The 20,695-nt window shown below is 39.1% G+C and overlaps 2 protein-coding genes across 2 annotated transcripts in view; one reads left to right on the forward strand and one right to left on the reverse strand.

Annotated features, from left to right (window-relative positions):
* Positions 1-50: 50 nt before the first annotated feature.
* On the reverse strand, positions 51-18,558 carry DHRS9 (dehydrogenase/reductase 9). Its single transcript, XM_027786356.2, has 5 exons — positions 12,213-18,558; positions 7,683-8,013; positions 5,787-6,045; positions 4,386-4,549; positions 51-3,542 (listed from the first exon to the last, which is right to left on the reverse strand). Exons 1-5 carry the CDS (start codon positions 12,225-12,227, stop codon positions 3,292-3,294), a joined length of 1,020 nt encoding a protein of 339 aa, XP_027642157.1. The 5' UTR covers positions 12,228-18,558; the 3' UTR covers positions 51-3,291.
* ABCB11 (ATP binding cassette subfamily B member 11) overlaps positions 6,560-20,695 on the forward strand; it is a 68,365-nt gene continuing 54,229 nt past the window's right edge. The window contains exons 1-2 of the mRNA XM_055812723.1: positions 6,560-6,716; positions 8,363-8,555. The gene's annotated coding sequence lies outside the window, so the exon portion shown is untranslated. The remainder of the gene's footprint in view (positions 6,717-8,362; positions 8,556-20,695) is intronic.

Raw genomic sequence — 20,695 nt, forward strand, 5'->3', positions numbered from 1 at the left:
AACATTACTGATTCACAGGTTCTTTATAGTATACAAGAATACCTTTTAAAACTTCTACTGGTGCTCTGGGCATCTTTACCACCTATTTTATATACTACTGTATGTACAAGTGGGTGTCTCTGTTTATCTTGTGTTAAACAAAAGATGGAAGAGTCAATGCAGCATCATTATGCTGAATAGTTACCTGTGCAAAATGTTGTTCTCACAATATTTTAACTGCCTGAGATAAAATGCTCTCTTCTCAATCCGTAAGACACATACTTTTCCTCTAGATCCTTATTAACAACATTCCATTAATAGTGTTTTTAAAAAGATCTGATATATTTAGATTAAATTAAGTACCAGAAGTACTTAATTTAATGAGATTTTCTCTTGCTCATCAATGGAATAGCTCTGTTGTTGGCTGGAGTCTCTGGAAGTAATTTGTACTATGAAATGAAGTAGCTAGATTTCTGGAACAGCTTATTTCCAAATAAAAAATACAAAAAGTATTGGTTCATTTAAGCAATTATTCAGGTTTTTTAATGTGAAAATTTAATTTTATTGACTATTTATTTCCTGAAGTGGACATTAATAGAAAGGGAAACAATTTCTACTAATGCAGTCTTTGTAGTTACCTGGTTATTTATATAACCTTCCATCAGAATATCCTGTACATCTTATTAGCTTTTCTATTAATTAGCCAAGGTGGTTTCCACAACATGAACCATTTGAGGAAATGGAGTACCACTGCAGGAACATGTTATTCAGTATTCGTGGCTAGCTACTCATATAATTTAAAGATTCCTAAAGTTATAATCATGAAGACTTCTGCTATTTGATTGTTTTATATCTGAGTTCTCGAAATTTGTATTATTTCTAATTAGAATGTTTATAATTACTTTGTAATGTACTTTGATTAGAAAAGACAACTGGAAAATGATGCTGCTGAATAAATCTAATAAATGTATTATTTTATCACATCCTTATTCCATAATTTGTGTCAAGGCTCTATGTACTTTTTTCAGTTGTGGAGACTTCAGTGCACTCTGAGATGAAACTGACAGTGCTTTATCTAAAGTCAAATAAGAATAGTGCTTACTGCTTCACACAACTGTCTAAAGTTCTTGACATAACATCACTGACGTCATATCATTGTAAGTGTGAAAGCTTCCCCATTACACACATTAAATTAACTAGCACTTGAAACAGGAAACTCTTATTATTGATTGTAAGAGACTGACTATCAAGCTAGTATGGACAAAAGCGATTAAAACTTTTGTTCAATTAACTTTCCTATCTGAGTGCTTTAATGTAGAAATTTCCTTTGGACCTGGGACACAGCATACACATCTGTAAGGCTATGACAAAGGATTTCTTTGAAAGGTAGGTTGCTGTTCTTAAGGAAAGAGTTCACAATGTTTTTTAAAGAGAGAAGGCAGGGCTAATATTTCCACAAGACTTACCTCCAGTTGCATGCCACAGGTAAGAGTAGCATTAGTTTTGTAAATAGTCTTTGGCACCAGAAAGATGTGGAACCAGTTTTGGAATATGTCAGCCATGTATCAGAGATACTTCCCCTCTCCCCTCCTCCCCCAGTAATTTTAACTTTTCAGATGTAGAAGAAAACCATCTGTGGCATATTGTATAAATACATAGTATGTAGATTTGATTGTTTAATGTGTAGATAGTGAAGGATTCCTATATATATTCCAGTGAAGCTTCAACTGGGCCTCTTCCTCTCAGTAGCATACCACATTGTACCCTTTTGATTATGTAAAATTTATTTTTTCGTATTTTGTTCAACAAAAGCTTTAGATTCTATTCCTAACTTTGTTTTTCACTTGTATTCTTTTTCCCTTAAGAGGACAGTCTCTGCTTGGATTCTGGAATTCCGGCCTCTTTCTGTTTCAAAGGCAGCTGATTTTTAGAGAATTGAGCATTATCTGTTTCTGCATTATAGGGCTGATAAATGATACCATTAAGTTTTTTCATGTACATTCTCTTTACAGCTGTTAGGCCAGATAGAGAGAACTGTCGCTTCTCAGGTATTTATAATGAAATTTATTCTTGAAGCCATTTGCCAGAGAATAGAACCTCAATGTAGTACTTAAAGGTTGCTAAAGTTTTTTTACATTCTATCCCTTTCTTGCCCATGTACACACACCCCCGCTCTCACACATGGAGTGATGACACTCCCTTTTCTTAGAGTTCTGACCCGCACATGGTATTTTTGTAAGCTTAATTGAATTGCACATTAATGATTAATCAGCAGCCCAGCTGTTCAGCAAATAAAACCTTTACCCCTTCAATTTAATATCTCTAGGAACACCAGTTTGTGAGCCTCTGGCCAACAGCTTAACAGATACAAATAGTGTACAAGAGGCACAGTAACCTCAACAAACATTTTGCTGTTCTGAACACACTCTTTGTACAGTTGAACTAATTTGCTAGAGCATACGCTGTAGCACCTGTTTCATCTAATGAATGAAATGATCATCCTTTTAACTTACAAAGCACACTGAGGATGAAAGAAATGTGAATGCATATTATTTTTAATATCTTAATCATAAACTATATTAATATTAGGGAAAATATAAATTTGGATACTCTATTTGCATAGTAGCCAGAGTACAATGTACTTTTGATTTCCCCTGTAATTGTGTATCTGTAAAATAGCTTGTGTTTTATCTCTACGCAGCTGAATAGTCAGATGATTAGATGTGGTCAAATACTGCAATTGTAATTTTTGGAATAAGTTGCAATAGTTGGGCTTTGTTATTATTTGATTTCATGTCTTGTGTTCAGAAGCTTGTGAAGTTTAGCAACTCCTGAATATGACCCTGAGCAAAACTGCCCGTGAAATAGATGAGTAAGCCTGACCGAATATCTTCTGTGAGGTACATGTATAAAATATATGCTCTGAAAGGCTGCTGTTTTATTTCAAGTTCGCTACCAGCTTATATGTTGATGAATTCCACTTGAAAAACTGATTCTTTAAGTGATTTCATTTTGCTTTTTAAATTTTTTTTTTATTTATTCAGTGAGTAGTATTAACTAGCTTTGTAGCTGAATATTTTATGAATGCAGATCCTACAGAGGTATAATTTCTGAGCATTAAAAATTACCTTCAAAAACATGCTGGATTTACAAGACTATCTGCAAACTCAGAAATTCCAGGTAAGGAGGGGTGAGGGGTGGAGAAAGTGTCTTCTGAAAGGAATTTAAGCAGTGTAGTATCTGGTAAAGAAGAGGATGTCTGGTTTTGACAGGATTAATATTTATTTCTGCAGACCTGATACTGGTGTAATACTAAATGTTAATTAGAACTCCATGAACTGATTTCCCACTAGCTGCTGGAGCTGGAAATGTCATACACAGCAGCAAGTCAGATAAACAGCTTGGGGCGTAGGAGAGAAACAGCCAGAAGAACTTTGCATCCCATCCAGCTCCATATCGTGTCCTGGGGTACTTTGCTATCAGGGCATGTTCCATGCATTTTATGACCTTAGAAATATCAAAATCACACAGTCTTTTCACTGATGATCTTTGAGCTTTTGTATCTGTGAAGAAGAAAATAAGCCTGAAAGTATTTATGTGCAACTTTCTCTGTGAGAGGATTCTTTGCATTCAAAGGTTTAGCTACAGTTTCAGGCTTACTTTAAAATACTGACTCTAGAACTGAGAGCAGCACAGCTATAGCAGAGTAGAGTCCAGAAAGGCTGCAGAACACCCAAGAGACCAGTAAACAGAAACCTCTCTGGATGATATTGTGAGCCAGATACTCCCTACAGTAAGTGCAGTGTGACACAGCACAACTTTTCAGATATCAGAAAGCCATAAATTTAGCATATGGTCAAAGCAATTAATTCCCCCTAGGCATGTGACGTCTAAGTATGGAGGAACGAAGTAAGGATGGTATAATGACATCACATCTCATCAATCTTGTATGGGAACTAATAGCACAGGCCTCATCTAACATACATATAGTATAGAACATTCAGCAATGGGTTCTTAATGAACAGTAATTGAAGTCCAGCAGATGTTCACAGAAATGCAGATGGATTGTGGTTGGAAGGGAGCTCTGGTCCAACAACTGCTGCTTAAGCTGGGTCACCTAGACCAGGTTGCCCAGGACTGTGTCCAGAGCTTTTCTCCAAGGATAGAGACCCCACAGCTTCTCTGGGCAACCTGTGCCAGTGCTTAGTCACCCTCACAGTAAAAATATGTTTCCTGATGTTCAGCAGGAACATCCAGTGTTTTTCTGTGTGTGCCCATTGCCTTGGGTCCTGTCTCTGGGTACCATGGGAAGGAGCCTGGCTGTGCTTCAGGTATTTATATATGTTGATAATACCTGCCCCCCCCCCCCCCCCCCCGAGCTTTCATACAATCCTTTTTCTACTTACATTCAACAAAGTATCTTTCTCCATAGGAGTCCCTGATCTCGGGAGTCAGTCCATTCCAAAGTCTGAAGAGGGTTTTCTCAATGACATCTGAATTAACAACTCCTCCTCTAAAGAAACCATGCTCAACAATGCTTACTTTCACTCCAAAATGCTGCATCTCTATCCTACAAGAAAAAAACCCAACGATAACCATTCCTGACCATGCAATGATGGCATAACATTAAACATCAGTAAGTTGAAAGTTTATCACATAAATGATTATTTGAGACTTTGATTCTTATCTTCAAATGTCAGTAGAATTTTGACTTCATCGCAGCAATTAGCTTCATAGCAGTGTATGTGTCCTGTAAAAGTGCAGCAGGCAATTAATGCTGAGGGGAAAAAAAGCAGTGTCAGGTAGATTTACAGCTTTCTGTGTAGTTTATGTTGCACTGATGCAAAGGATGTAGTAGCTAGCTGCATCTTAGCCATGTATTATCAAACTAAAACTTGACTACCTTAAATACTGTTGCATCTTTTCAGCTTCCAGAAGGAACAAATTATTAAAGTGTCTGGGAAAAAGTGAGCAAAAATTTTCAATTTGGTTAGAACTTTAGCCTCCACTGTATGGTTAAATGGCTATGGTTAAGTGATTAAATGTTAGTGCAATAAAGGTTGGTGTGTTTTCTGGTACTGTGGTTTCCTCTATGTAATTCTGATTTGCAGTGCAACTGCTTTAGATTGAAAATGACCTCTTTCTCTTTCTGGGCAGCTCAAGAGACCCAGGCAGCTACGTTCCAAAGCGTGCAAAGGAATGGACCATGTGCACATTAGCCACTAGTTTATATTATATTTCCTTGGGGCATATACTTTATGTAAGCATTCATAGTGGTTTGCAACCAACTTTCCTAGTTCTTGTGAAGACTTGACTCGCTAGGCTAGGCCATAGCCATCTCAAGATAGTATAACACAACCGGCTTCAGTGAAGGGTGCTCAGCTTAATTTTCTAAAGTTACGAGTACTTTTGGTACTGTGGTTGCTGCCTGGAATCACCCAGTTCAGATTGTTGTGGAGCATTACAACAAAATAAAATGGGTTGTAAATGGGCAAGTAGCACTTGCCCAGGAAACTCTGGGTGTCTGAATGGGCTATACTATTGATTTACTTTCGTGTATGCACTGGATTCACATGCCTAAAGCTGCGTACTAGCCATTTGTCCAGAATATGAAAGTTTTTCCCAGTACCGTTTCCTGGTGGGTCTGTTCATAGTACTGGAGTCTGAAATCCTAAACAAGTGACATCCTACTTTCTCCCTTTATGCAAGATTTCCAGACAGAAATCGAGGGGCAAACATACAGTCACCCTTCCTCAGCACATCTGGAATCTGTTCTTGGATTCATTCATGTATTTCTAGCTACTCACCGTAAGGTGTCAGAGAAAGCTTCCATGCCCCATTTGGACAGACTGTAGCCACCCCCTACAAAAGCCATGAGGCCTTTGGCATTGATTAGATTGACTATTCTTCCCTCAGCTTTTTTCAGAAGTGGCAGAAGCTTGAGCGTGACTTCAATCGATCCCAGCAGACTAACATCCAGCACTGAGTGGAAGTCTTCAATCCTCAGCCAGTCAGTGGGTGCTACAGGTGCTGTTCCTTCAGCATTGCTCACCAATCCAAAAAGCCCTAATAGGATTACAAAACCATTTATTTCAGTATGTGGCAATACCTTACCCTAGAGTTTCATATGTAGTATTGGGAAACAAGCACACAGTCTGAAAAAACTTCAGTGAGATGAATACAGTTGTCTAGGGTTTGTTTGTATGATCTGCTTTGTAAACCTGGCAAAATTTGCTGAAGGCCTTAGGCGATGACTCTAAAAGAGCATAGGTAAAGTATTAAAGGAAAACTGTTTTGGTTGGAGATATGGGCCACCATACCGGGCTTTATTATCCAGATCCGCTCAAATATGCACGCTCCTAATAGGCACTTACAGTCTTGTGAAAATCAAATAGTGTATATAAAAATGGTGAGACTGATTTCTCTGGGTTGGGGTCTAAAGGTCTGAACCAGACATGTGGAATTAGTCAATACTTCTGAAAATATTAGCTTAACCCTGTGTATTGATAATACTGCTTTACTACCTTATAAATTACCTGAGGAACTTTAGATAAATAGTGACACTTCTAAGAGTTTGCTGAGGACAGCCTGTGCCTGAAGGGAAGGGAGAGGCCGAAAGTCCAGCACTTGGCCTCCATAAAGAGTTTCTCAGACTGAAGTGACAGTGTTCGCAGTGGTTACCCCAACTGAGAACGTGCGGCTTTCCACGAGCTGGAAGCAGAGGCCTGCTGGAGGAGGTAAGCACTGATAATTGTGTTGTCATTGTCCTCAACCACTGCATTTAAGAATGGTCTGGAACCCTCATGATGAGGCCAACAGTGTTTTACAAGCTTTGAGGAGAAAGTCCTACTGGTAGAAGATACGTGTTTTACTGTTTTAGCTAGTTAATTAATTAACAAGTCTATTGAATATTTGGTATAACTGTGTGTTATAGCTGGTAGTTGCAGTGCTGTGATCCCCCTCGGTGGCCCTTAACAATGTCTAGTCTGTGCTATTGGTGCCGAGAAAGAAACATGTATTGGTATCGTTGAAAATATTTACCACACAGATCTTCTTATGACCCTTTGCCAAAACCAATATTTAAATCTTGTTTTTTAACTCCACTCATAGGTATCCAAGGACAGACTCTGCCTCTTTTAGGCAAGTGCTTAGAGGTGTGTGATAGCAGTGGTGAGAGCTACCTGTGTAACAACTCTAAGAAAACTGGCTGAAATGGCAAGTGTTTTCAGTGTAATTGTTGTTGTTTGCATTGAGAAGTCAGACTTATCCGGCAGTGCAAAAACACTCTTCTGCTTACTAAGGGAGGGCTGAAGAAGCCCTTTACACCAGCCCTTTTTTAATTGCATGGGCTGGTTTTATTATCAAGAAAGTTTTTTCTGATACCACTTAGCATCTTCCCTCCACTGAGATTCTTCAACTGCACCAAAAATAGTTTGAAAAACACACCTGGGAATGATCTGCTTTTAACAGACTGAGCAACTAAACTTTTAGGCAAAGTTTCACCTGTTAGTGAAAGCGAGGGGAATCCCAAAAGCATTGCTTGAATGTCTTTGAACTAAGAAATAACAGAACTGAAGAGTGAATGTGTTTCATCAGTAAGATGAAAAATTCCTCTGCAGAGAGTGAAGAGGCACCAGTACTTTTAGCTAGATCAGTTTTGGTTATATTGAATCATTTTTCTGGGAAATTACTTTGCTACTTACCATTGCCAGCTGTCTCTTTGGTCACAAACACCACAGCCCTGGAAATGCTGTTGGAGTCAGCTAAGTTGAGGTTCACTGTCTTCAATGAGAGTGAGGAGCAGGACTGTAGCTCTTGGCATCCTTTTTCTGTGGCACATGCAGCAATGACACAAAATCCCCTTTTGTCAAGCCATTTAGCCAGTGAGTTTCCAAGTTCAGTGTCACAGCTTGTTATGAAGACATGCTTTCCACTCAGGTTTCTCAATCTGTGACTGTCTCTGATGAGCCAGTAAATGATAAAAGAAAGTATGGAAGCCAAAACTGCTATGTGCAGCGAGTCTGAAAGTGAGAGCTATGAGCAAATAAATTAATGATCTAGAAATGCAATGAAGCAGGTGTGCTTAGCCAAACCCCCACCTTCCTCGGACACAATTCCTGTAAAGACTTTGTTTCTGGTTGCAGGCCTTCCAGCTCACTGTAAGTTAGGGGAGAGCAGGGGTGGAAGCTTTGGCACAATGTGATCACAATCATAATATACGTGCCTCGGCAAAACCTTCCACATCTTCCTTTTCAATAGATGTCTACTGTTTTCAAGCTTTGCTGGCCAGTCTTTCCATCAGCCCTCTCCTTTCAGGGTGTTTCAGACTAAAAGGAATGATTGCATCTGTTCTCACAGTAGTATCTGGGGGTTTTTTTTGCAGGTATTAGTGGTTATTTGTGCTAATACTGGAAAGAGGAATTCCCCTAGGAAGAAGGATGATTCTTTTTGACTGCCCGTATGATGCCACCTAGGCTGCTCTTCTAACCCGTAGCATGGAAGCAGAGTGACCCTGAGAACAACTGGAAAAGCTGAAGCTGCAGTGGTGGGTCTGATGACTCATTTGTTGTGTGATGGTGAGTGATCTGCGCTCTGTCCCATAGACAAGGTAGACTTTGGGGCAGTGCCTGAGTCTTCTGTCTCCTTCCTCATTGCCTGTTTAGCACTGATACACAGCACAGGAGAAAATACTATATAGGAAGTGTATTTGTATAAAGAAATGAAGAAATGCATGGAGATGTTGCCCTCAAAAAAAAAAAAAAAAAGAAAAAAAAGAAAAAAAAAAAAAGCCCTGAGGGAACACAAGATTTCCTGACTCTAGTGGGGTGGATACTGTTTGCTTGTTACAAATTTTTTTCTTAAATGTAGAATACAGTTCTTTTCATCTAAAATCTTCATGATTTATTACTGTTTTTCTATTTGTTTTTTTGTTTTGTGTAAGAATTAAACCAAAATAAGTCATTAAAGTCAATATTTATGGGAAGGATGGTCAGCATTTTCCAGACATCTTGTTTAAGAGAAACCTTTTTACAGGTACTAAGAAGTCATCTAGGCTCCAGTTACCTACGTATGTGTACAGGTGCAGACATCTGGCCTTTAAAATGTGGTTGTATTCAACAAATGAAGTGATACTTTAAAAAAAAAAGGAATTTGTGATTATTTTTACATCCCAAAAGTACTCAGAGGAAGGGATCTTTCTTCTCTAACACATAGCTGTCTGAAGTTAAGCATTCATTTGGCTGATTTGCATGTAATAGTATTACTACCTTAAGAAATGGGTATTAAAGGAAGCCCAGTGTATTAGTCCTGGTTCCTATAGCCTACCTGGTGTTCTTGTTCCTGTTGAGTTCCTGGAGTCAGTTGGTTTTATTCTGATTCTGAATTTTGCTGGAAATTCTACAGTTTTTGGAAGGAATCTTAGAATATGATAGCAAATGAATGTTGGACACTCATTAAGTAATTAAAAATCAGTCATATAACTGATAAATGATAACAAGTGACAACATTCATTGCCACTTAATGATCTTATTTTACATAGTCTGGTACCTCAGTATCCATCAATATGGACTTCTGAGCTACTGATTAACGCTCACTGATTTTTAAAATGTTAAGCAAAAACATACATATAAGACTTTGCTTCTCCTTCCACTGCATGCTACAGGGAGGCTCTCACTGAATTTTTGGGGTGTTAGATTGGTCCCTGTGCTGCACTGATTACTTTAGCAGCCCATGTCACTGTTGTTTTGAGGCTGATCGCAGTGTTCCTGAAAGTGTGTACTTTGGAATCATCTTTGTAATGTTTCACTGAGTAGGTGACATTTATTTTCTGAGAGGACACACAGAGAGTGCTCTGACAAAGTGCCATTAAAACTGTGTGAAAGAGCTCAGGGTAATTCAGGCTTCTGTGCTGTAAAATAAAGTCTGAAAACAGGATGTTGCAGCAGCTGATCAGAGACACCCCTCAGTCCATTTGCAATGATGTGCCAGGCAATGACATTTCCTTTGACTGCTGATTTAGAATTTAGAGCTGAGCTAGACACAAAGAGAGAGAGGAGTTGCTACCAGCGGGCTCTTTTAACCCCATGCCAATAAATCTCAGCAAGCTACTCAGCAAACTAGTGCTGTGATGTATCATTTTGGGACTCGATTCACCTTTTTCCCCAATACAAAATTAAATGAAATAATTAGAGATTTGGGGAGAAGATTAACCTAATTGGAAACAGGAGCTGTAAATCACACTATCCTTCCATGGCTATGCTGTAAGGAAGAAGCAGTGGGTAATGAGCTTGCACTATTGGAAAGCAGGTTAAATTTGAAACTGGGCTCTGTGGAGAAGTTCTGGAGTGTCTGGCCAGGCTGCCTGCTTGGCTCCTGTAAGAAACACCTGGGACTGCTCTGGTTAGTGTCAGTCCCTGTGTCTATGTAGCAGTAATTGGCACAGAATCACTGTAAGACAAAGGGCTCTAGGAGTGACAGCTGAGAGGGGTGCACTGTGCGTGCAGCATCTGCTTGCTGTTCTTTTCCCTGTCAGCCCTAGGCCAGTGTTCCTAAGCCTGTAATCCCTGACTGTCTAGTTCTCCCCAAGTACCAGTGCTCCTTCTCTGATAGCACATGGACATTCGGTGCTGGGCACCATGATGGGTTTTGCTCTGCTGGAGACTTCTGCCAGTATTTATTCTGCTAGATGATGTCATTGCTGCTGGAGTCTGGGGTCAGAATCAAATGAAATAATCTCAGTTAAAGTTTTCTCCCAAGAAAATTGTCTAGTTCTGTGAATGTGCAATTTTGTGCAAAATATTTATTGTTTGATAATTGTGGAGCGATAAGAAAAGCCACTTGTCTTCCAGGGACATATTGATTTTGAAATAGCTGCCTGGAGTGGCAAAGAGTGTGTTTCCAGAGAAAATGTCAGCGTGATATTTCAAGAGTATTGATATATCTTCATAAATATTGAATTCTGGTTGCTAATGTAGCCAGTAAATAGCTAAAGGCAAATTCTAATTTCCATTAAAACTATGATATTTGCCTGGCAAATTGAGAACTCTTGGGATAGAGCTTGGCTTCTTAGGCCTAGACAAGTGCTATTATAAAAGCAATTGATTTTAGAGAAAAGCAGCATGAATGCACTGAGAGCCCTTTAAGATCCTTAGATGGCTGCAAAGTACAGCATCCCTCTGCTTCTCTGCACTACAGGAAACTGAAGCACACAGACTGTATTGAAGGGGAGTCTTGCTGTTTTACTCCCACAGCAAGTTTGCTTTGGTAGTTGTGCCAAAGAACCTCAGGCTGGGGGTCTGGGTGTGCTTTGGATTCTTTTGTTTGCCACTGCTGGCAGTGCAAACTTCCAGAAGTTAGTGCTCTGCAATGGGTTACAGTGACCTGCCAGGCATGCTGAGGAAGAACTGCCAAAGGGAAATTTAGGGACTGGGTTCTTCAGAAACAGTGCTCATGTAGCACTCAGTGGAAGGTTTAGATGTGTCAGACAACACTTGGACAGATCACCCAATGGCTTTCCAGAGTCTAGGAAGTACAAACTTTAATTAATTGGTCATCCTGCCAGAGCTACAAACCCCCTGTTCTCCAGTTAGCAAGTTGAACAAATATGCAGGCACAAACACAATTACATCTCCCACTCTTAGGTGAGCTGTTCCTGCATGTGTGGGGCTTTGCACTTTTGTTTCATGGAAAAGGAGTGCTTTTTGTATGCTGTGTAAAAATGTCAGTGTGATAACTTAGTTTGGTGGTCAACAGATAACCTAAGATCTTCATTAATATATCACCTTAAAAGAAATACATCTCCAAACTCTCCTGTTCAGCGTTTTGCAGGGAGATTAATGTAGTCTGGTACAAAGGGGGCTGATTTCTTGACATGATTATATCTTTCCTTGTATGGTTTACACTTCAGATTTTTACCACAGCATCAGTAAAAAACCCAGAAAATACCCCCCTGTAAACTCTTAGGTTACTGACCCAGTAATTGAAAATCAAGTAGAGAAACATTCTTGATGTTGGGAAGAACATTACTGAGTTAACATTTTATTCAGACCCTGTAGGTGCTTAGAAAAGCAACAATTGTTAAAATCACTCTAGAAAGGAAGGGACTGCATGTTCTCTTGTCTGTGCACTCAAAAACAAGTGCTTAATTTGTTCTCTTAGCTATTCTGCAAATGCATATAATGGGTACTGCTCACTATAACGATAGACAAGAGTTCTGTTTTTGTGCCATTACTCACATTCTGGGGAGACATCTGCAAGCTCAGTCTATACCTCCAGGTGCTCACGAGTTGCCATCACCAGTTATTTCCAGTGTGAGAACACAGAAACAGCCCAAGTCGAATTCATAAGCTTGTACACCAAGACCTCCATGGTGAATAGTTTCCAGAAAAGTCTTACTGTAAATTCTGTGTCTGGTGATACTTTCTGATTGCTGTACATTGGCTGATAAACACGGCCCTTCTCCCTGCTGTTGATAATGGCTTGTGCTGTGATGCTTCTACCTTAGGGACTTAGTATTAATCTTCTGTATGTGCTCCATGCCTGCCTATCATACCTATGTTGTATAAGCATTGCTGGCTATACATAGTAATCCACAGAGCCTGGGCAACTGTCAAGACTTATTAGGGTGAACTAATCTGTTTAGCTGGGAAGGACTAATCTGTGCTTCATCTGGAAACCAGCAGGAGTCTTTCCATTGATTTAACAGAGCTTGGTTCAGATCTCCACCTTTTTTCCTGCCTTTAAAGAAATAAATTCCCACCAGCTAGGCTGTCAGAGTGCACATCTGGTCCCTGATCATAGGAAGGAGGGTGCAGGTTTGGAGCACCTTCACCTGCCAGAGTTAAGCTTAGGCAGTGTGAAAACATCAATACTGCCATATATGTTTGGGAAGAGTCTGCATATCTGGGATTATACTCCAGTTGACTTAATAGTGAGTTTATAAGTAACTATTGATGATGGATGAGATTCTGCCTAGAGGCAACAATGCAGTTATACTTCATGAGTGCTCATGGCCCGGAAAATAGGAGATGCCTAATGCAATTGACTGAAAAAATAATTATAAATAGACATAAAGGAGTACAGATCCTTTTAGAGATTACTTACAGACAATCCATCTCTGCAATCAGGATGCAATGAGGTTGCATTTACCATGGCCAAATTCTCCTCTGGAAAAACTTAATTTAAATGGAAGTTGCAAACACCTGACGTTTTTAAGCATAGAACTCCTTTCTGCTGTGACATGGAGAGTTTAATATATCTCCATTTTTATTGCAAGCCCTGTGGTTGCTCATAGTGTTTGTTCACATAAAAATGTATACTGGTGACATGCAGCTTCTTGTGCTGGCTGAAAGTTACACAGGTGTTGCAAAAGTTGCAATGCAGAGTTATTAGTTTTTGTTGCTTAACTTCCTCTGCAGCATCTGTAGTGAAGACAGTATGACGAAGCGATTAGGTAACTGTCTTCCCCAGCCAGTATTTCAAAGTTCCTTTAAGTTAAGGAAATTTTTCTCCTGGCCTATGTATGCATGCATAGCAAACCCAGCGCAGTTGTTGGCTTTCCTTCTCTTGCAACTCTCGTTAAAATTACCATTCTCTTTGTGCTATGCCTTGCTGTGCTTGGAGTTGCCATATTCTTTCTCAGCTTTCCTTCATCTGCCACTGACTAGCAGTCTGGGCAGTCCCTGGCTGTTGCACACCAGGGCCAGGCTCGCTCCCGGAGGCTGCACAAAGACCTGCCCTCCTTGACACAGAGGCACTGGTTCCCTGCCACTCCTGCCCTCCCATACCTTCCCACCCTCGGCCTTCAGCCATGCCACATATAGCTGCACCTCATGCGTGCTAAAGCCTCTGCAGGATCTGGCTGTGGTGGCAGATGGGGGGGCCCAGGGATGGAGAAAGTTTGGAGAACAAGGAGGCAGAACTATGTTTCATCACACTCGACCTCAACTATGAAGTAGATATAAAGTATAATTAGTAAGATAACATAAACAAAACAGAGTTGCGGCCTGACCTGTAATCTGATCAGTAAATAAAAGTAAAAGCCAGTTTAGCTAGATGAAGGAAAAGGCCTGTTTTTGCTGGGGCAACAGGCATATCTACAAACATGGACTTGGACAATCAGGGTTAACTTCTGGTCCCTGTGATCTTTAATTAATGGGTTGGTGGGACTTTATATCAAATTAATAAAGTGCTGAAACCACAAGTTTTTTGGTTAGAGTGCTTTGTACAGGCTGTGTTTCCAGCTCCAGCCTGCCAGGGAGACTGACACGTCCCAGGCCTGCCCACAGAGGCCCAGCTTTGCAATACAAACATCTATTTCCGTTTTTTTTTTTATAGGGGCCACAAACCAATAAAAGAAAAGGCTCATCAAGAAAAAAATGTACTTTTCTCTAGTTTCTAGGAGGAAAAGTTATAAGAAGCACTGTCAGAAACCCCAAGGGTGTATGAGTGGTACTATTGGAAAGCAGAGGCAGAGGGGACAGGCAAGCTCACAGGGGTACAACGCCTTCTGCCAGGAACAGGTGAGGTGACCGAGGGGCTGGTTGCCCCAAGGGTGGGGCAGGCACTTTCAGAGATAGAGTTGTCTTTTTGAAAGAATTTTTTCATTTTAACATGTCGAGTCACTTAATTTTGATATGGAAGTTATATTTTGCATTTAAAATTTACAAAGTGTTTTTGGTTTTGTTTTGTTTTTTAGAAACGTTGTTCCAATCTGATATTTCTATTTGTGTAAGTGTCTGGAATGGAGGAAAAAATCCTTACTGGCTGCCAGACTTGTGTAGAATCAATGGGGTAAATAAGTGCCTGTCCTGCTTCCAGTACTTTCCAAGAGCAGATGTTGAGAGGCTAACTATAGAAACAACGTGATTTATTCAAGATAAGTCCCTTGCTGCCTTCCTCCCATGCTCCCTGCTGGATCCACTCCAGACAGTATTTTGCAGTTTCAGTATAGCACATTTTTGTGATCAAGACATAAATATACCATGCCTTAGTGTCTGATTGTGATTTAGACCATAGGAGAAGAAATAAGTTTGTTTCTTTGTGCCTGGAGGTACCCGGTCCCAACAATCATCAACTTGGGCTTTTTACTTTCCGTGACAAGAGAAAGACATGTTCACAGACACGTCCCCATTGTGCCCAGAGGTACTTTCTTTTCTTTCACTGTAAGGAAAGTATCTGCTTTTCCCCATTTCAGTATGAAGAAATGTAGTTTGATTGCCAAAAAACAAGAAAAAAAAATTGATATATCAACATCGTCTGGCTTGCGGAAAAAATTATAAACCCAGCCATCAAAAGAGTAAGTCTTGCTCTTTGGTGCAAAAAGGAGGCTTCTGTGTAGAATGCTTGCTTTGGAAAGGACAGTGACTTTTTCAGAAGTCAAGCTGCTGTGAAGGAAATAATGTACATATGCACCTCATGGAATTGACATAATTCCATTTTTAATAGCATAAATCACAAATCCGTAAGCTCAGTGTAAAATTCACTTTGCATTGTAGAAAGTGAGTACTATGAGAAAAGAATGAAGACACAGTATGTGGGTACTTGCCAACCTGACCAGCTCTGTGTGTGTGTGTACTGACCTTTCCTGCAGCTTCCCACTCCTCCAGTCTGCCCTGATCAAAGGCCCTGTTGAGGAGCTTGTTCTCTTCCAGCCCAGTTTTGTTGTTTTTTTTCCCTCTAGATACCTTTATAACTGTTACACTTTTTCTAGATTAATTTTGTAAATAGTATTTAACCAGTGACACTCCAAGAATGAATGTGGGTCATCTACCTAATAATTCAAGCTGCAAACTGTATCTACTTTATTTCAAATGTCCCTTACCTTGAATCAGGGTAACTTGCTGTTATTTAGAGTTCACCTTACTTTCATCTTCATACTATTCAGGTTAAAAAATTGTGATTGCGTGTGGAGCAAAATAACAAAAAATATTTTCAAAACCTGAGAGAAATAAAGCAGCGAATGCAGTGTTTTCCTTTGGTTTTCAAAGGATCAGAGGACAGGAAGAAAAAGCATCATGTAGAAGCAGACTACAATATTAAGATCTGCCTTACACTTCTGACACTCTGAGGTGCTATCGCTGTAAGTGGCACAATTAAGATGGGGATTATACTCAAGTGAAAAATCCTGTGTCTGGCTTCCTGGCCTCAGAAGCACTGTATGCTAGCTACAGAAATAAATGTGGCTATGAATGGTCAAAAAAATAAAGTAATGAAGCTTAGGAGCAGTCTGTTCAATGCCTTCTGTCAGGCTAGAGTCAAGACTGCTGTACTTGCATACAGATTTTAGTGCAAAACAGAGAAATAAGCTGCTCCTCTCGAGTCTCAACCTCCAGTGGCAGACTAAGTCTATTCACCTGGTGGAAAACTGGTCACCTACTCCTCCACAGCTGTGAGCACTCAGTGCTGAATTTCTGGCTATCTTTAGGAAGCTTTGGAAGCATTTTATTTGTTTGCTGCTACTAGCTGTTATCAATACTGGAGTAAAGATCAATAGGTTGTAGACTACAGCTTAGAACTGAGGAGTCCTGTGCCAAAAGACCACATGGACTTTTAATTTCTTACTGAGAAATTATCTGTATGGGAATAACAGAGATTCATTTTTATTCACCTCCTCTTATGAACTGTTGGAAAAAACCCAGAGAAGAGACGGTAACTTCATTTGGAGTGGCAATATGCTGCAATAAAATGCTATTCAAATCGAGGGAAGAAGAGGTTATTTTACTGCATTTGGTTCAATGAATTGTGATCTTTTTCTTCCTGTGCAAAAAGGTATTAAAATTATGTGAGATGTAAGCAGAATGTTTCCCTTCAGTCAGACCATGATTGAGGGGAATTATCCTGATGGTATTGCTCATCTTTTGTGAACTAAGTAGTACCTATAACTACCTATCAGAGATTTTGCATGTGCCCCCTATTCAGGATGGGAGCATCTGTTTCAGTCTCCTTGATTTAGTGAAGTCCTCCTTTCTATTGTTTTGGTTCAGTGGCTAATTCTTTGTTCACTGAGGGTCTGACTCTAGCAACAGAAACTGAGTTTTCCTCTCCCACGACATCAGAAGGAAACGAAGTACAGGAAGGTTTGAGGAGATGGAGTGGATTTGGCTAGTTTTTCCACTAAGCAGCTGTAAAAGGGGAAGGTGACTGTGGGAGAGGGACCAAAACTGTGTGCTTTATGTTCTCCACTTTGCTCCACATGGATGATTTTTCAGCATAGATTCATTCTTATGGCCCACGTCTTAAAGTCAGATCAGAATTTATTAATCTTCAGGATTTTTTTGTAAAGATGAATTGAAAGAAGTGGAGGTTTAGCAGGGAGCAGAAATGTTGGGGTAGTCTGTGGTGTCAGCTCTAGTTCATCACTGCCTTTATCTACTTCATTAACAGCGTGAAACAGGCTCTGCACACACTTTCCAAAGGCCTAGATGAGCAAAGTCTTTAAGTCAGAAGACAGAAGTAGTTTGTGGAAAGCTAAAATTATATTCTGTTTTTGGCAAGCCAAGCCTTGTCTGGAGATGCTGAACTTCCTTGCATGCTAAGTGTGAGCTCTGCCCAAGTACCTTGAAAAGCAAAGGCATTGCATGACCATTGGCCATGTTGCTCCTGAAGATGATGTCAGGGGACAACAAAGCAAAGCAGAGTTCTGCTTTACTATGTAATTTTTCTTCCAGCCTCTCCACCCCTGTGCCCTGCACTACAAGTAACTTTTTTTTTCTCCGCCTTTATGATGTGGTGGATTATTATTAGCACTGTGACATTTTCTCAGATAGCATTATTCTCAAAGTTGTGCTGTGTATATTAGTATAGACATAGACTTCTTTTTGTTAAGAAAATGGGAGAAGACACTGGGTTTCTGTGTTTATGCTGTCACCGTGAACACAGTAATGATGCTACACAAGCAAAATAGAGTTCTGGTTAGCTACATTTAATCATGCTGCATTTTTGTGCATAAGGCTTTATTATGGAAAATTTGAGAGCACAGAAGACTTGAGGAGAGCTGACAGTCACTAAGATTAAGACATTGCCTTTCTATCTTGTCCTGTCAGTCAGGGCTCTCTGTAGTGAAAACTGATTTCAGAGGGGAACTAAACCGTGTTTGCCATTTCCCTCTAAACTCTGTGGTGACATTGGCTGAGGTCATAGCATTGCCCTCACCAACGTCTCTTAATGAAAAGTCCATTCATTAAGTTCAGATTCATTGAGAGGGTTCATCTCCAGCAAGAATTCACTACTATTCAGGAGCTTCCACATTGTAAAATCTCCATTTTAAAGGAAGAATGTTAAAATATTAGAAGCCACAGAGAGCGCTATGGGTTAGAAAACAAAGCTTTTGATCAAGTTTTTAATCTGAATTTAGCTTAATCTCTGAACTGATTTTCATATTATTCAGATGATGTTGCTGTTTTACTGCAGGGTCAGTAGGGTGCACTGAATTATTGCATGGCTAATAAAGTAATTCTATACTAATGCTGATAAAATAATGCTATAATAATCTCTTCCCATACATTAATTGTAAGCATTTTTTTCCAGAGAAACATCTGGTATCCTCCTGTACCCCACTTTCCAAGAGCCCTGACTTTATGTTGTGAGATTACGTTAGTCAAATGTAAACCCTCCAGTAGATGTCAATGAACTGTAACCATTGTGACCGCATGGTTATTGACCCAGGTGCAAATAGTCAATGCCCAATTTAAAGATTCAGTTCTGACAAATGGGTTAGAATAATGAAAACATGATGGGAGATGGTTGGGTACTTCACTGCCTAATTGAATAGATCCTTACAATTTGTTCTATAATACATAATTTTTCGCAGCCAACGGGTGAGTAACAAATCTATCATCTTTAATGTTTCAGAGTTAACTGATGAAAATTCTGGAACTGAAAGGTATCTGTATTTTTCCTTTGGAACAATTTTAACAAAACGCTAAATTCGCTTTGTGCCATTAGCAGGTTGGGGTTTTTTTGGTGTATTTTCGTTTGGTTGGTTGGTTTGTGGGTTTATTTTTTTTTGGTTTCGTTTGGTTTTGAATTGGACTTTGAAAAACAAGACATTTAAGTTCTTTTTGGAAGCAAAACGTCTTTCTGCATGTATGCTATCATTAATATAAGAGGAACCTAGTTTTAAAGAAAAATGAAGAATAGTGCTTTCAGAGACAATTTTAATTCTGTTCCACCCCCCATCCCCCCTTAATGTCAAATAAATATCTGATCTGAATAAAGTTGTAATTTAAAAAAGATTTCAAAGGGCTTTAGATTAGGTCTTAATGTTACTTCATTCTATAGAATATTATAATTCTATAGAACATATTCTATAAAATATATTCCTTTTTAGAATTTCCAAGTATTACTTGTTTAAATCTGGATTTTGAGTTCCTTGAAGATTTTGTTTATCAAAAATCCAGCAGCTATACCTCAACTGGCTAGAGTAAAATGCTTTTTTACTTTACTGCAGTTTCTGAGGTATTGTCTGCTCCTAGTTTGTAGTTTGCACACACAGCAGGGGTAGATGGTAGATAGGCTGATGACGTGTCTCTGATTTCTATTATCTACATAAATTTTAATGCAGACATCAGCAAGAGTATTTTTCAAGATGTTGTAAGTGATCCCCAGTTTTAACTGTTTAGCTAACAGGCAGAGCCTGAGGAAGGTTATTTTAATATTCTAATACAGCATGCTAATCTGCTATACTGCATCAGATTTCAGGCTTAAAAAATCAGTTGCAAAATAGGTTTTATAATGTTAAAATATACTGCTAGAGCAAGCACTGAAATAAGACTTCCCAGCACGATGATCTATACTGACATTTAAAGGACAGATTGATTTTTATAGTGTTCCACTACAAAATTTTATAGAGATGTTACAATTGCAAATCAAATAATAAATAGCTGAAAGGACAGACAGAGAGCGACTTTGGTTTACTTTTGCCTTTTTCATCAATTTACAGTATGGTGTTATCCATTATCTTTCTGAAGCAGAAATGCAGTGGTGGTTTGTTTGGGTTTTTTTTTTCTTTTATCACTTCATAGCTTTTCACTAGGAGCCATATTTGGTAGTATGGTTCAAATGGTTTCTATCACTTAATTTAAATAGTTTTATACTTCTGTGAAGTTGTAAAGTATTTTGAAGCTGCTGGAACGTTTGTGTAAATATCACCCTGAAAGTTTAGATTTACTTTGATAGCAGAATATGTAGGAACATGGCTTCTTTACTCCAGCAGAACAGGTTTTTCATGATCCAGGTGACATTCCTAATTATACAAATTTTGGTCTAAAATAAGCAGTTTATCTGTTCAGCTTTCTTTAAACAGTTCCAGTGCTTGTGTTCTAAACAGTGAAAAGCACTCAGTACTAGATCTAGAAGGAAATGATGGCTTCATGTTTAATGACAAATTGCTAGTAAAATTACCATTGTGGTGAACTGTTTTTTTCGGAAGAAAATAGGAGTGTATGGCTGCAGCTGCTGTCTTGTGGGTATTATCAATACAGCCAATGATGCTTTAACCATTTGAACCAAAAATCTGAAAAGCTTTAACAAAGATATAAACATTGTGATGTGATTATTTTTCTCACACTATCGGCTTGCTTTGAACTTTATTCATTCATTTTTTTTAACTGTGTCCTTCATGAAAACATATACTTAAGGTAAAAGAAAAAGGCCAGCCTTAGGCCAATTGCACATTTAAGTTATATTTTCCTTAGAATCATGTCACTGTGAAGGGCTT

This window comes from Falco peregrinus, chromosome 8 (genome assembly GCF_023634155.1).
Source record: "Falco peregrinus isolate bFalPer1 chromosome 8, bFalPer1.pri, whole genome shotgun sequence".
Taxonomy (NCBI): domain Eukaryota; kingdom Metazoa; phylum Chordata; class Aves; order Falconiformes; family Falconidae; genus Falco; species Falco peregrinus.

What these genes read in the sequence shown, in the direction of transcription:
- DHRS9 (XM_027786356.2), bottom strand. An exon ending in GCTTTCTCTGACACCTTACG is followed by an intron (nt 4,550 to 5,786) that starts GTGAGTAGCTAG and finishes TTTTTCTTGTAG; the next exon opens with GATAGAGATGCAGCATTTTG. An exon ending in AGAAAGATACTTTGTTGAAT is followed by an intron (nt 3,543 to 4,385) that starts GTAAGTAGAAAA and finishes TCTTCTTCACAG; the next exon opens with ATACAAAAGCTCAAAGATCA.